Source organism: Vigna radiata, chromosome 6 (genome assembly GCF_000741045.1).
Source record: "Vigna radiata var. radiata cultivar VC1973A chromosome 6, Vradiata_ver6, whole genome shotgun sequence".
Lineage (NCBI taxonomy): Eukaryota > Viridiplantae > Streptophyta > Magnoliopsida > Fabales > Fabaceae > Vigna > Vigna radiata.
In genome coordinates this window covers 3,231,458-3,247,204 of record NC_028356.1, presented here as the reverse complement: position 1 = coordinate 3,247,204, position 15,747 = coordinate 3,231,458, and the positions used below count along the sequence as shown (strand labels likewise).

The 15,747-nt window shown below is 28.9% G+C and overlaps 2 protein-coding genes across 2 annotated transcripts; one reads left to right on the top strand and one right to left on the bottom strand.

Annotated features, from left to right (window-relative positions):
- Nucleotides 1-8,205: 8,205 nt before the first annotated feature.
- LOC106764399 (dr1-associated corepressor) lies at nucleotides 8,206-11,848 on the top strand. Its single transcript, XM_014648686.2, has 6 exons — nucleotides 8,206-8,406; nucleotides 9,854-9,926; nucleotides 10,054-10,147; nucleotides 10,512-10,625; nucleotides 10,700-10,754; nucleotides 11,061-11,848. The coding sequence occupies exons 1-6, from the start codon at nucleotides 8,374-8,376 to the stop codon at nucleotides 11,526-11,528; spliced, it is 837 nt and encodes a 278-aa protein (XP_014504172.1). The 5' UTR covers nucleotides 8,206-8,373; the 3' UTR covers nucleotides 11,529-11,848.
- A 2,048-nt stretch (nucleotides 11,849-13,896) lies between these two features.
- On the bottom strand, nucleotides 13,897-14,825 carry LOC106763259 (transcription factor MYB101-like). Its single transcript, XM_022781701.1, has 3 exons — nucleotides 14,517-14,825; nucleotides 14,022-14,417; nucleotides 13,897-13,905 (listed from the first exon to the last, which is right to left on the bottom strand). The coding sequence occupies exons 1-3, from the start codon at nucleotides 14,823-14,825 to the stop codon at nucleotides 13,897-13,899; spliced, it is 714 nt and encodes a 237-aa protein (XP_022637422.1).
- Between the last annotated feature and the right edge of the window lie 922 nt (nucleotides 14,826-15,747).

Here is a 15,747-nt window from a genome sequence, read left to right as displayed (position 1 = left end):
AAATATTGTTTTTTTAATTTTTTACCAGTATCGATGGATAACCACGAGTTTTAAAATATTCATGGTATGTTTTAAGCGAGTACCCGTGCAAGTAACTGGCGGGTTACGGGTAGGCACTATCCGTGCTCGACCCGACCTCGTTGTCATCCCTAATCACAGTAGCAAGATCTTCAAGTCTAGCCAATCAGATTCTCCAAAAGAGTAAGTTAGTTTCTGCTATCTTTTTTAGTCGATCTCGTTTCTTTGCATGCGAACCATAGTGTTTTTGCATGTGTCATTTAAGTCTTCTAGAAGACTCTTTTGATAAATGGTTCTAACCGTATACTCTGATTATCTTTCTGTGAGTTGTAAGTGTAGATAAAGTTCTTTGAGTGAGTGGAGTCATCTTAGCTCTTGTAGTGTAGTTAGGTCCTTTATAAGGTAAGGTAAGTGAACTACTCCTTTTTTATGTTGCTAATGATTTAATGTGTTGTATTCTTGGTTTGGTTTGAAATTTATAAATTTGGTATGTGAAGTTGTTGATGCAAATTTTATTGAATGTGTAGTCTGATATTGAAAATATTAGCAGTGATTGCTTGTTGAATGTATTGGTTTTAGGTTGCTTGAATTAATAGCACTAGTGTCATAATGAGTTGATATTTGCTGTTAAATTTTAATGTGATAGAATGATAGAGTTATAATTAGTTGTTGGTCTTAATTGAGGTTTTGGTAGGTAAATTTCTATAAGAGGGATTTTGGAGTTATAATTGATATTTGGAAGTTGCCTTTAGGTCACTTAGAACTTGTCTAGAAACCTTGGTTAACCAAAAATTTGATGATGAATGGAAAATTAGTAAATAGGTAAAAGCATAGGCTAGTTTGGGTCTAAAAAAGGGATTTTGATAGGTGAGATTTTGAGATAAGGGTTAAATGGGGAAACTAAAGTTTTAGGTCTGTTTGTAGGCTATTTAAAACTTGCTTGGACTCTTAATTCACAAAAATATGTTTGGTAATGTGAAAAAAATTGATATGTTAACTTTTGAACGATTGGTATTAGTTTGTGCAACTAAATTATAGCCAAAAGATCAAAATGGTATCTTATTTTGAGTATAAACATGTTCTTGAGTCAATTATATGGTCAAGGATATTAATTTTGGTCATTTGTACGAGTCTTAAGTGTAACCAAACCAAAAAAATCGTGTTAATGTCAAAACTAACAGGAATAATCAATTATCTTACTTAATAATAAATTATTTTAGTTAAAATGTCATCTGATCTTCAAAACTCTCTAGAATAATCGATTATCTTACTTGATAATCGATTATTTCACTCGCAATGTAATCTTTGCATCAATTTTCTCTGGATTAATTGATAATCGATTATCCCTAAAAAAAATTGTTAGGTAAGTTCTAATATGTTTTCTTTGCTTTGGGTTCCTTATTTGGGTAAGTTAGTTTACAAATATGTTATACTTAATTGATTTGAATAAATGGATATTTATGGTTTATGAACATTTTTATGTGTATGTTTATGGTTGATGAATATGATGGTATGATATCGATGATTTGTGTGATTTCATGGACCTCGTGGCAAGACTTCATGTTGGTATTTCAATGGTTATGAGGTTGTTCCTAGGGTGGAGTTTACTAGTGTGATGTATTGATGTTGGAACTTAGTCTTATAAGTTATCCTGACACTCCAATAATCATTGAATCTGAAGTAGAGAAAAAAGTTATGTGGTGAGGAGTAGCAGGAGGTCCTAGTCTCTGGTCTGGTGTTCTTTGGCCATAGGTGGTAAACATACTAGCCTTATGTGGTAGCTAGGTTCCACCATTACAAGTGCAACAACTTGTCATAGTCTGACATTAATACACGTATCTAAATGGTCAAGTATGATGTTATAAATCTGTTTGATTTCTTGTTTGAATCAAAGATGTAATTATTATGTATGTTTTAAACTAAATTGTATAAATGATCTTTTGGTATGTTAGCTTACCCTTTCTTTTTTGTGTTTGTTTGTTTGATTTGTTTCTTTTCTTTTGCAATGATCACCTTAATGGTGTAAGCTTACGAGATGTCTCTGGTGAGAAGGTGCTGGGAGGAGATGAAGTTGAGGCACAAAGTAGGATGTAGTATTTTAATTTCATTTGTTTTTGGAAGACCTATTACATTTTTAGTTTAGTGTAATATCTCATAGTTGTGTAGGATCTTGTATACATTATGCTATTATAAGTTATTTATGAATTTATGTGTTAGCAACTTTTAGATTTTCTTTGAGTTCACTATTTTGTAATATTGAAGATGTAATAAATCTCGTAGTAGTTAAATGCTATATAATTAGGACGTTACATATACAAATAAAAAGAGGAACATCTTTTTTAACTAAGAAAGCTTAAATTTTTAAGCAACTTTGTTAATTGTTTAGTTAATGTTATAAATTTACAAATATAAATTCATATTTTATTTTATGAAACATTTTGGTGTATTATTTTTATACTATATTTTGTTATTTACATGTACTAATTATGTCTTTTAAATTTTTTAATTATTATATTCGTAATAAACCAATAAAATAAATTATTAATATTATCTAGATCCTTACATTTAAGTATTATGCACATTTGAACATAGGAATGAAAGAAATCGTACTTAAGTATATAAGTATACGAGAATACAATATAATCAAAGTCCTTTCAATTCAAAGTTATTTTCAATTACATAAGTCATTAAAGGCATGTAGGAAACTAAATAAAACCATATTCTATGTCTATATGCATTAATCCACAACAAAGGATTTTGAGCACAATTCTCAATCTATTAGTTAGTACAACCATACAACCTTGTAGGCTCACACTATAGTAGTGATTATTGTAAAAGAAACACAGACAACCAACAAATAAAAAGGGTAAGTAGATTATAACTTTAAACAAACTAAAATAGACTAAACATATGCACTTACGTCGTCTAGGGCTTGCTCCACTAAAACCTCATATCCTTGTATTAACATCCATCATGTGATCATTTCAAAACATACTACAAAAAAACCATACAACAACGGTAAGCTAATATCAAAAGAATAAAACATAGAATTCACAAAATAACATATAATATTTAATTTCAACTAAGCACAACAACTAACATATCTGACATCTAGACTCAAACATTCGGATACATGCATTATTGTCGAGCTATGATGAGTAATGCACTTGTAGTGGTGGAACAATTGGCCCACCCCAAGTTACCATACAAGGCTAGTCCGTTAAAACGCCCTTTTGCCAAGGTAAAGCCCCCAGACTATGACCTTTTGCTACTATCACCACATGTCTCGCCCATTTATACTTGAGAATAAATGATCATTAGAGTGTCAGAATAACCCCCAATGTTGAACTCCTACAAGAATACATACATTACTTGAAACATCCATCAAGATTTTCACCTTAGAAACTTTTTTCAAACTATAGTTCAATACATATATAGAGATAATCAATTATCACACCTAATAATCGATTATTCCAGATAAAATTCATGCAAAGACGATTTTCTGACTGAAATAATTGATTATCAGGTAAGATAATCGGTTATTCCAAAGAGCTTTGAAGAAATGATGAAATTCTAACTGGAATAATTGATTGTTAGGTGAAATAATTTAATATTCTTCTTAGTTTTTTACAACAACTTGATTTATTTATTTATTTTTAATTTAGTGCACCTTAAACCTATCCAAATGACCAATTTGGGATCTTTAACACTAAGATTGAAACAAAAACATGTATAGATGAAAATGGAGTACCATATTTCTCATTTGGTTAGAAATAAGATGCACTAGACCAACCTAACCACTAAAAAACCACTATAACCAATTCTACACTTTATATCTCAAAATTTAGCAAACTAAGAATCTAAACAAGTCACAATTGACTCAAAAACAAACCTCAAACCGTCAGTTTTAACACAGACCTACTCCTTTAGATTTTCACTTGTTAAAACGCCTAAAATGAACAAAAAAAACTTAACTTATTGACTACTTACCAACTCAACATCATATTTTTGATTAATTAGAAGTCTAGACAAGTTTTAAATGACTCTAAAATAGACCCAATAACTCAATTTCTCCCATTTGACCATTACCTCAACTTCTCGCCTATCAAAACTCCCTTTTTAGATCAAAAACCAATCTATAACTTAACCTATTGTTTGTTTCCCAATACCCATCAGTTTGATATAATTAAGACTCTAAAACAACAACATTCAAAAGATCGTACAAGTATAAATTCACAATCATTCATGACATCATGCATCAATTAGCCAAACACACACATCAAAACATAATTATCACTAAACAACCATCTCAAATTTATAACAAAATAAATCAAACATCAATCTTACTCCCTAGCAACAACCATTCTTACTTCTTAATTCAAAATAAAGAAAATCATTAGCTTCCCTTACCTAGTGGGAAGCATAAACGACTTTAAAAAGTAAACAACCCTTTATTCCTTTTAGAGAACACAATTGTACCTACAAGCAATAGAAGCTTTGACCAAGTAAACTATTAGGATCATTGATTGACAAGGAACAATAAGAGAAGCTCGAAAGACACATGTAGCAGAATAAAATTGCATGTTTTTCAAAGAAAATTAAACTAAGGAAAAAAGAGTATAAACTAACTTACTCTACAAGGAAAACTGATCGAATGAAGGTGAAGAACTCGCTATCATGATCACCTAGATAATTCCTGATCGTCAAATAAATATCTCAAAAGTTAGAACTCTTAAAGAGAAGAGAAAAAAAAAACTTAAATGATGAATTTTAGAAAGATAATACATGTTTTAGATGATAAAAGATGTTTATAAAATTTTATTTATATTATTAAATTATTTTAACATTCAAATACTCAATCTTATTATTTTAAAATACTTATCAACTTTAATATTTTTTTAGTTTCTTATCCATAAAATAACAAATAGAAATAAGTTGAATGAAAGTAAATAAAAATAATATAATTCAAAATAAATAAAAATTTAATAAAAAATATTTTAAGCTCATTTCCATAAAATGACACACTAACAATATTCTTTAAAAAAAAAAGTTAAAATTTACTAGTCCAAATTATCTCCTTCTCTCTTTCTCTTTCTTTTTCTCTCCTTTATATCTTACCTCTTATTCACTCTGAATTTATAAATTATAGACTAAGTTTTATTTTAATTTTTATTTATTTTTTTCTTAAGTCATGATTACTCAAATTTAATGAAGAGACAAGCTTATCCTTTTTTTTTTTTTCTTTTACTTTCCTTTTCTTTGAAGTTCTTTAAATGATAATTTTTTAATATATATATTCTTTTCTTTTTCTTCTTATAAAACTTTTTATTATTATTTTCATTTTACTCATCCACGATAATTTTTAAAAATTAGTTGATCTGGTTTTTTAATTTCTAACTTTAAGTAGATAAAATACAAAACATTTTTTATATGAATTTTAAATATAACTATTTAAAATAGAGATATTGCATAATCTAAGACTACCAAAGTAGTTTTAAATGTTGTTTCAAAGATAATTAATATTTAAAGTTGTATAAAATACATTTTATTTATATATATATATATATATATATATAAATTATATAAAGTTATTTTAATTTGGAAAGAGAGAAGATTGACACTACTCTAAAACCAAAACTTTGAAATAATAAGTTTATGAATATTTATTTTTATATAATATTTTATTTTTTTATTTTCATTATGTGTAAAATGGTATATAAGTCTAACCACATAAAAAATTAATATCGTTCTCAACTTAAAAATTTAACATAATATATTTATGAGATTTCATTTTTATACAGTGATAAATTTTCTCATTTATACTAAACATGGATTTAAACTTATATTTAGACTTCAATACATTTTTTTATTTATATAACAAATTAAAAGATAATGTATAAATTTGTAAATAACAGCATAGAAAAAAAATACAACAATTTATATATTTTAGAATTTCATGCCTATAATAATGGAATTAAATTTGGATTATTTCAAATTTATTTTATAAAGTATGTTATTTAATTTTAATAAATATTAAAATACAAAATTAAATATAATAAAAAATATAACTGAAATGTATACGAGAAAAAAACTAAGATATTTTTATATTCTCTCTTCTCTTCTCATATGGTCATATGGTTCTCTCCTTAGTATATTAAAACACAAATTCACGGTTTCTTCTTAATTTCCACTTAAGAATAACACAAACTCTTTTTTTTTTTCTACTTATTTTTCACTACCTATTTTGTTCAATATCTTAAGAAAAAAATTGTTTCACTCTAACTATTTTGTGTGTTTTTATTTTTTTAAAATATTTTGTATGAAAACTCTTCGTAGAACGTAAAATGAAATCTCAATTTGATAACCAATTTTTACAATAGACTTCTCTTTTGGTAATTATGTTTCAAAATTTTAATTTTGATTCAGTGAATTAATGAATTTAAAAGAACAAAAGGGTATGTGATTTTTTTGATAGTTATAAAAAAAAATTTAAAAGAAGAAAGGATATGTGACTTTTGATAGTTATAATATTTATATTATATTACATATATATTTTTGTTGTATTAGTAATAATAATTATATATATATATATATATATATATATATATATATATATATATATATATTATTTTTTATACAAACTTTATCGATTTAACAAAAGATAATTGCGTAACAAACAATATTTTATTTTTAACTAAGAATAATTATATTTAAAATAATACTTATCTTTAGTTAGGAGTATTAGTCAAAAGTTATTGCAGTCCAACTAATATCAATGGATCTAAAAGTATTTTGCTTGTATTAAGGAATACGTATTTAACAATCAATGACTAAATACTTAAATAATACTTAAGCTTTTAGTCAAAATTAGTTTAAATAATACTTGGAACTTATAACTATACTCTCTACACAGTCAAACTGGTACAGTTGACTGAAAACTAAAAATAAATATAAGCTAAAATATAAAAAATCATAGAATATATATTCTTTCTTTCTCTAATTCTAGTCTATTAAATATTAAAATATTATTGCACTGTTTTTTTTTTTTAAAATGAGAAATTAATAAACTCATATTTAAAAGATAGCTTTTAACTGAATTTCTATCAAACCAAAATCATAGTTGAATAACTTGATTCAAGATAATACATTACAGAAATAAAAAAATAAAAATACCATTTAATATTCGCTTCTTATATTTTGATTCGATTCTTCACATGTTGTATTGTATTTTAGTTAATCTCAAAATACACAAAGAATAGCGTATTTTCTTTTCAGTTTACTAAATACAACAATTAGATTTTTAATATTTTCCCTTTTAATTATTTATTATATTTTGGTTTCCATTCTCATCAAAGTAACTTTTAGAATTAGACATTTATCATTTTTTTTTAAAATTTTTTCTTTTATGGTATCTGCTATTCAGTTAAAGTACCACCAAATAGAATTTGCCTCATCTATTTGATATCTTGTATTTTTAAAATAAATTAAGGTAAAATATTATTTAGAAAAAAACTTTAAAAATAAAGTTACGTTTTTAAAATGAACAAAAAATCTATGAAATCTAACAAGATAATTATATGTTAACGAGAAAAAAATATAAACAGGAAGATAAAATCGGCTTTATGATTTAATATAAGCACTGAAATCTATTATTATATATTATAATTTAGAATCAATTTCACTTTATTTAAAATAGGAATTCTGATTTATGAGATAAAAACCAATTCATTCAATTGAGATCGTGAATCAAAATACAAAAATATCTAACATAAAAAATACATGTAAAGGGTACTAAATACTTTTTCCATATAAATTATATTATCCAATTTTGATTATTTTTTCCATCATTTAATTCTTACTGATTTTTTTCCTCCATTAATAAACAGCTTAATTGAATTTTTCAAATTTTAAAAACAAAATATTTTTTTTCAAGATTTAATTAAGTCCATCAATTCTAACACTACTACTAATTGAATTTTAAACTTGAAAATATATTTGTTTAAAATAAATATAAAAAATATATTATATTAAAAAAACTCAAGATAAGTATTATAATTTAAATGTTTGGAAAGTTGGGTTAAATTAGACATTAGAAGAAAATAAAATTAGTGTTTTAGAATATAAACGAACGGTGAATATGAAAAGTTTGAAACCGTAGAAGACTCCTAAATTAGCGCTTGGTGGAAGGGGGAAACACTTCCCAAACCCAAACACAAGACAAAACAAAAATAAAAATATAGTTTTTTTCCCACTTTGTTTCTTCGTCTTCTTCAACGTTAATCTTGTTTTCTTCCGCTTTATAAAAAGTAAAGTGGGGTTTGGTCGTCTTCTCCAACCGTTTTTTCTATTCACAGCATGAGGAAGAAACTGGATACTCGTTTCCCTGCGGTAAGTTTTTTCTCTCACTTTCTTTCTTCATTCTATATTTGCTATTTTTATTTTGTCATTGGGCTCGTTTTGTTTCCTTGTGAAAAATGGTGTTTTTGGGTAACATAGGAGATGGGTTTCTCTTTGTTTTGGATGTTCTGTGGTTCATGTTTTGACGGGTCTAATGCTCTGTATTAACTAACACTCAGGCTTTATAATTCTTTGGCCTTGAATTGTTGTTATGTTAGTGAATATTGTTTTAGGATTTGTGCCCATTGGACTTTAGTTATTTTGGATGATATAAGTATTCTTTCCGAAAGACAAAGAAACACAACCACCCATCTTGCACATTTGTTCTTTCAACTATCTTTTTTCTATCTGAAAGTCTTGATTCCGGGAAATCTTAAGGAATACAAACATAGTTGTAGTTCTATTAGAACAAAGTATTTGCTGATTTTTTATGTAGTGCAATGTATTCAATGAGGAAGAAAAAAATGTTTTGAAGGAGTGATTGGTGCACATCTTAATTCTTCTTTATTATGGCTGTCTTAACTGAGATTTCTTGGTGTAGATTCTTTTTCGTTTTATTGTCTACCTACTTTGGAAATGGGTGTTGCCCTTGTAAAACAACCACGTGCTTTGTTTTGGTTGTGGAATATCATTTATCGATTTTAGGATGTAAACCTTTATCTTTATTTTGGCACTGCTTTATGTCATATTTTGTGTATTGGAAACTAGGACAGAATGTTATTTGTAGTATTTATTCCCCTTCTAACCTTTTTCCAAATTTGGTATACATGTCTATTTAAAAGAATTCTTTGAATTTGGTGCCCCTCAAGCAATGGTATTTTTTGAAGGGATTGTTTATTCCTTTGTAGAAGCCACTGCTTCCAAGTATTTTCTTTGCTATAATTTTTGAGGATTGCATATCACATATCAATTTCACACATTCTTAAACAGAGTCCAACATTGCCATCGGTAACAACAGAAGTCTTTTCCTACTAGTTGTGGTGGAATATATGAATCAAACAAAGCTTCAATCTCCTGTTATAAGTCATGTCTATAGGCTAATAAAATCATTTAAATATAAACACAGTTTTTGGACTCGTTGGTCTTCTGTGGCCCACCATGTTTTCTTACACTACTGTTGACCCCCTTGTACGTATTTTTGATTGATCAATTATGTACGATACTTGCTTAACTTTTGTACTCTTACTCTTTACTTCTTTTAGGAGGGTAGTGGTGGAATTTGAGCATTGTTTACTGTTGGTGGGGTAGGATAACCACAGTTTTTTTCCCCATTAGGCAACTTATGTATTTGGTTTCTTTTAGTTGAAAATTTTGCTCTTCATTCGTTGAGGTGGAATTTCCTTATTTTGAATTAACTGAATGCTCTTCTATCTTCCATGATTTGGTTTTAGTCATTTCAGTAATAATTGTGTTATCTAATAGAATTGGTATTTGACAGGCCAGGATTAAGAAAATAATGCAAGCTGATGAGGATGTAGGGAAGATTGCAATGGCTGTGCCTCTTTTAGTTTGTAAGTAATTTTTCATGCATATTCTATTTTTCCTTTTGTCTTCCTCAAACATGATTTACTTTTGGGCTTTTGGGAGTTCGTGAGGAATAGTCTCTGATTTGTGATGATTCATGTTTATGCGTTGCAGCTAAAGCACTAGAGCTATTCCTACAAGATTTGTGTGATCGAACATATGAGATAACTCTGAGGAGGGGAGCTAAGACTATGAATGCTTTTCATTTGTAAGTGAAATTCCTATTTTTTATAGTTTCGAATTTGTCTTTGTCAAGTCTGTACAAAGTGGTTACAACTTTTACAAATCCTGCACGTTTCTTTGGTTTTGGAAATATGGTTATGAGAACATCACATCAGGTCTAAATTTCTAATGATAATATGCTTAGTCTCATTTTAATGTCTTAGGATTCTTCTACAGATTTAATATTCCATTTTGAGTGACATTAAATTCCCTCTTCTGCCTAACATGATTAAACATATTAATGACATCCATGGAAGAAAATGTTAAGGTGGTCTTGCTTTTGGAACACATGCTTTTTACCTTCTCTTTCTGGTTTCTAAAAGGTTTACTTCCATCCTTTGCATTTGCAGAAAACAGTGTGTGCAGACTTTTAACGTCTTTGACTTTCTGAAAGATATTGTCAGCAAGGTTCCTGATTTAGGCGGTTCTGCTGCAAATTGTGATGACCATACTGTCAAGAGGAGGTTTGTGCTTTGGTTAATACTATTGTTAGCGGGAACTAGTTTCAGTATGCTGAGTTTTGTCTATTTTATATTAGGAAAGTTGCTGAAGATGATAATGATAGCCACGAGGAGCCCAAGAGAAATAACAAGGTTTATCAACTGTATTCTATTAACTTCAGAAGTTAGCATAAATTTTCTTGTGTGATGACACCTTTTACCGACTAATTATCATCCACACTGAACCTTTTTTCTGGTTACAAAAGAATTTAGTATAGTCATTAGGAAAGTTCACTAAGTGGCTGGCTAATGAATTCAACTACATATAGTCTTTAAAACTTTATGAAAGTTTTTGGTGAAAAGTGATATTGTAATTGAGCAAACAATAGAATAGGACTTAACCTGGAAATTATAGGTAAATGTTATCTGAATAATGATTTTTTTTCATGATTTGAATAGGCGGAGCCGGGACAAACCAGTGGCAGAGGAAGGGGTAGGGGAAGAGGAAGGGGTCGTGGCCGTGGAAGTAGAAATGTAGATCAAGAGATGAATTCACAAGCCAAGTGTGCAGAAGATTCTGATGCATTGAAGCAAAATGAGAAGCAGACTCAAAGCAATGAAAGCATGGAAAACGCGTCATCACCTGAAGAAGTTAAGCAGACTTTTCCAGTTAGCAAGCCGGCTCAGGTGTCCATTCGAAATTTTGACTTAAACATGGACCCAGATGAGAATATGGAATCGTTAGCATCACCAACTGCTGTTCCAACTAGTTCATCAGCAAAATCAATATCAGAAGAGAAACATCATGAGGAATATCCTGGATGGTCCTTGTCTGATATGGAAAAAATGACCATTGATCCCATTCAACTAGCTAACATAAATGGAAGGATTGATGAAGATGAAGAGGATTATGATGAAGAAATGTAAATACACCTGTGTTGGTTTAATGATGACTTCTCATATAGGCCACTGACTAGAAACTTCTAATGGAAAACTAGAGTAGACTTTTTAGGAGCAGTGTTAGACAGATCCTTAGTAGTTAGCAAGATTAGGAGGGATGATAGGCCATTCATTGATTGATTAATCTCCTAAGAATCTTTTGTTTTAGGCCAAAAGTGGATACATAGTGTTGAAATTAGAAATAGTCAAGGTATTGTAATTTGAGAAATTTTACATGAAGAATTTGGGTGAAGTGCGGCTTAAAATTTCAACAAGTGTTTTATCTGTCATGATTTTGTTCTTTCTTAATCAGATTCATATCAAGCTTCTCATCCTTTCACATGCTTGTTCTTCATGTTTTTGAGAGAGCATATCTGTGGAACAAACTCACTTCCCTCCTTGCAGAATGATTTGCATCATGGGTGAGTTTTGATTTTATTTTGTAGATCCTAACAAGTTTTGTTTTCTATATGTAACAAAAAGATGAGTAAGATGAATATAAAATAAGATGTATTTTCCCTTCAATAGTCTCGTGAAAGAAAAATATAAAATATAATTTAGTACATTTTTTAGAAGGTTTTGTTAGATTTTCTTTAATACAATTATGGTTGATGCTCTTAAAAAAATATACTAATTTGATTTTAAAAATTCCAAATTGGGTTTGAACCCATTGATAATAAAAAAGACATGCATAGTGGCAATTTCAGTGATTTATAGAAGTAATGTGGTTGTTCTGTAACTTGGTGTTATAAAGGTGAATAAACTCAAACAACCATAAAAAGAAATCTGTGTTTTTTCTTCGTTCTGAGACATGCGTGTTTTGCAGAGTCACAATTTGAATGGGAAGTTTATGATAGTGATAGAGTTGAATCTGCAATTTTGTAATGAATAAACAGGCTTTGAGGTAACAACAACAATTTTAATAATCACAAACATAGACATTCTTAAAAAAAACATCATAACTTACTGTATCAAATATGAATTAATAAAATTTTACCTTATACAACACAATATTTTATTTACAACATACATACATACAAATGTTTATTATATAATTTATCTAACCTATAGACTTATGTGATAACTTTTATAAACTCAACTCACCAAGTTAAAATGAAAAAAAAAAAAAGTTTTATCCTTTCAGAAGGATGTTAGTCCATAAGAAATTAAAAAAAAAAGTTTAGTTAAAAAAATCACAAAATCAATTATTAGTAATCAGATTCACTTCATTTTATATGGTTATTTAATAAACATTTTTTAAAACTTAAACACATCCTCTTATGTTACATAAATTTTTAATCATTAGAAATGTATTCAATGATACAAATCACAATTTGTGTAAGTTTTTTTCTCTCTTTTTTTTTTTTAAAAAAAAAGGAAACCAAAAAACTTTCATATACATGAATTAACAACTCCTACAAATAAAATTGTATATACATTGATTTTAGTTTATAAAAATTCATTTTTTTTCATATTTGTTTTCTTCAAAGGACTTAGTGAGAAAGCTTTGTTGGGATAAAAGGAGCATCTTACAATGACAAATGATAACATAAGAGACGAGTCTTTCATTCAAATCAATAATGTAAATGTCCTTTATTTGGCAACAACAAACATGATGTAGAAAGGATATACTTATATATTGAATAAAAGAAAATCTATAAAAGTATTACATGGTTTTCATACTGTATAAAATATGTAAAAGAAGTATATAATTATAAAAAATAAAATAAAATTAGAAAATAAGACTAATTTTTAAGGTTTCAAAAAAGAACGGACATAGCCATATAAAGCATCATCATGTTTATTCTCTGGCCAGATCAAGTCACCCAAAACATCTTCATTTTCAGGTTTTTTCTGGTAGGAAATTTCTTTGGCATTTCTCATATTCAACTCCCCTTGCATGGAAAAATCATCTTGTTCTTGCGAAACCTTTGGTGGATAAAACATAGACTCCAAATACCCATTGCTACGTGGAGAACGTGGTTCATAATACTGGTTAGTCTCTATCATTGACTCTTCAAATGTTATGTCATGACATGATGGCAATGGAGGCAACTCTGATGTCGAAAAAGGGCCATTTAAACATGCATAGTCATCATACGCGAACTCTCCCAGTAACGCATCACTGCATTTATCAGTTATTAAAACTTGTTATTTTGAGATGTAGGAGAGTGACTCTAATGCAAGAAGGCAACAATCATAAAAAGATTGAAATGTTACAACTTACAAATCTGCTTCAGGTAGTTGTAGTTTGTCAAGTACATCAGGCAGTTGCATTTCTTGAGGTATGCCAGACGGTTCCATGTTTTCACGTACCATAGGAATTGCTTGTACACACAGTGATTGATTTGGAGTGTTACTGGAACTGTTGAACACCACATGTGGTACATAAGATGATGTACCATGTCGTTGTAGTTCTTCAGGCACCTCAGACAGTTGCATTCCTTGAGGTACGCCAGACGGTTTCATGTTTCCACGTACCATAGAATTTGGTAGTACACGCAGTCGTTTATTTGGAGTGTTGAACACCACATCTGGTACATAAGATGATCTACCTGCTTCAGGTAGTTGTAGTTGCCGAGGTACCTCAGACGGTTGCATTTCTTGAGGTGGTTTCATGTTTTCACGTACCATAGAAATTGGTTGTACAGGGAGTGGTTGATTTTGAGTGTTACTGAAATTATTTAACATGGCATGTTGAGATGATGTCCCTACTACTTCGTTACCATGAGTGTAGGTAGCTAGAGTAGTGTTTGGGTTGTGGGCATCTGACACAGGTTTTATGCCATCTGGGTAGAGGTCTAAGCCAATTCGTTTCCTTTTCTTCAGTCTAGTGTTCCAAAAGTTCTTGATTTCGTTGTCTGTTCGTCCAGGCAACTAAACCAAAACATGGAAGAACATATTAACATGTAAGTAACTGGATCAAGAAAGAAGTGCTTTTGAAAGAAAATATGTGAAGTAAAAGAAGATTCAAACCTTCTGTGCCATTTTAGCCCATTTATTTCCCATCTCCGCATGTAACTCAATGACTTTCCTTTGTTCTTCTTTGGTGAATGCACCTCTCCTTAGATCTGGTCTTAGATGATTTGTCCACCTTAAACGACAACTTTTGCCACAACGAAGTAGTCCAGTGTTTTGCTGCACTATGTTCCAATTTCCTGGTCCATGTTTTGTCACATATTCTGCCAGTATTGCATCTTCTTCTGCTGTCCATGGCCCTTTCCTTAGATTATTTTCCTGTGACTGATTATCATTACTTTGATCCTCATTTGAGAACGAAGACATGCTTGCTATAAAACTAGAGAAATCAAAGTTAGTAAATAATATAATGTGGTAAAATAGAAATCACCATTAGGTTGATACTTGCCAATATTATAATAATTGTTTTAGGGTTATTATTAAATTGGTAATGATATATATATATATATGAAAAAGTTGTTTTAACATCACCATTAGTTTATGTTTGATTTTTTTTTAAAAGTAAATTCGAACATACTAATAAAATAGTAACATGTATTCTGTTATTAAAAAATTGTTAAAAATTATTGTTAAAATATTATATGTGTGTTTTCTTTGGTTTTGATTATAAGTAGTAATTTGTATCTCCACATACAACATTATATTTTATTTAACAAATATATGAAACTATGAGTCTAATAAATATCTAGTTTTTTAGAAGAAAACAAAGATAACTAAGGGAAACAGTCATGCATTCTAAGAAAAATTTAAGAGATTTGATGAGAAAAATACCTTTTTCTTCACCAAGCAGTTCAACCTATATGATTAATTACTGATACTAGTTTTTGATACGGTTTGAAATCCTGCAGTTATGAACTGTAAAAAACAACTTGTTCAGTAAATTCCCAAAACTCTCAACCATTTAAATCATGGCACAGCAATCTGCAAGAACTACATTTGCATGGTTTTGCATGATGTAACTTTGAATCAAATTTATACGTGTAACAATAGAACTAACATAACTAATTATCTGTTCTTCTATAGTCGAAGTCCTAATTGACTAAAACCAATTTATAAAATATAAGTTTGTGTAAACTTCACATTTTTTGTTGGATTGAATTAGATTTAAATTTTTAATAATACAGTATCAAAGTCATGGTTAGAGTTGCTGGAATATCTATGTAGCATTAATTATGAATCTTATGAAAATATCACAACAAATATGGATAGATTGGACCAAAAACAAATA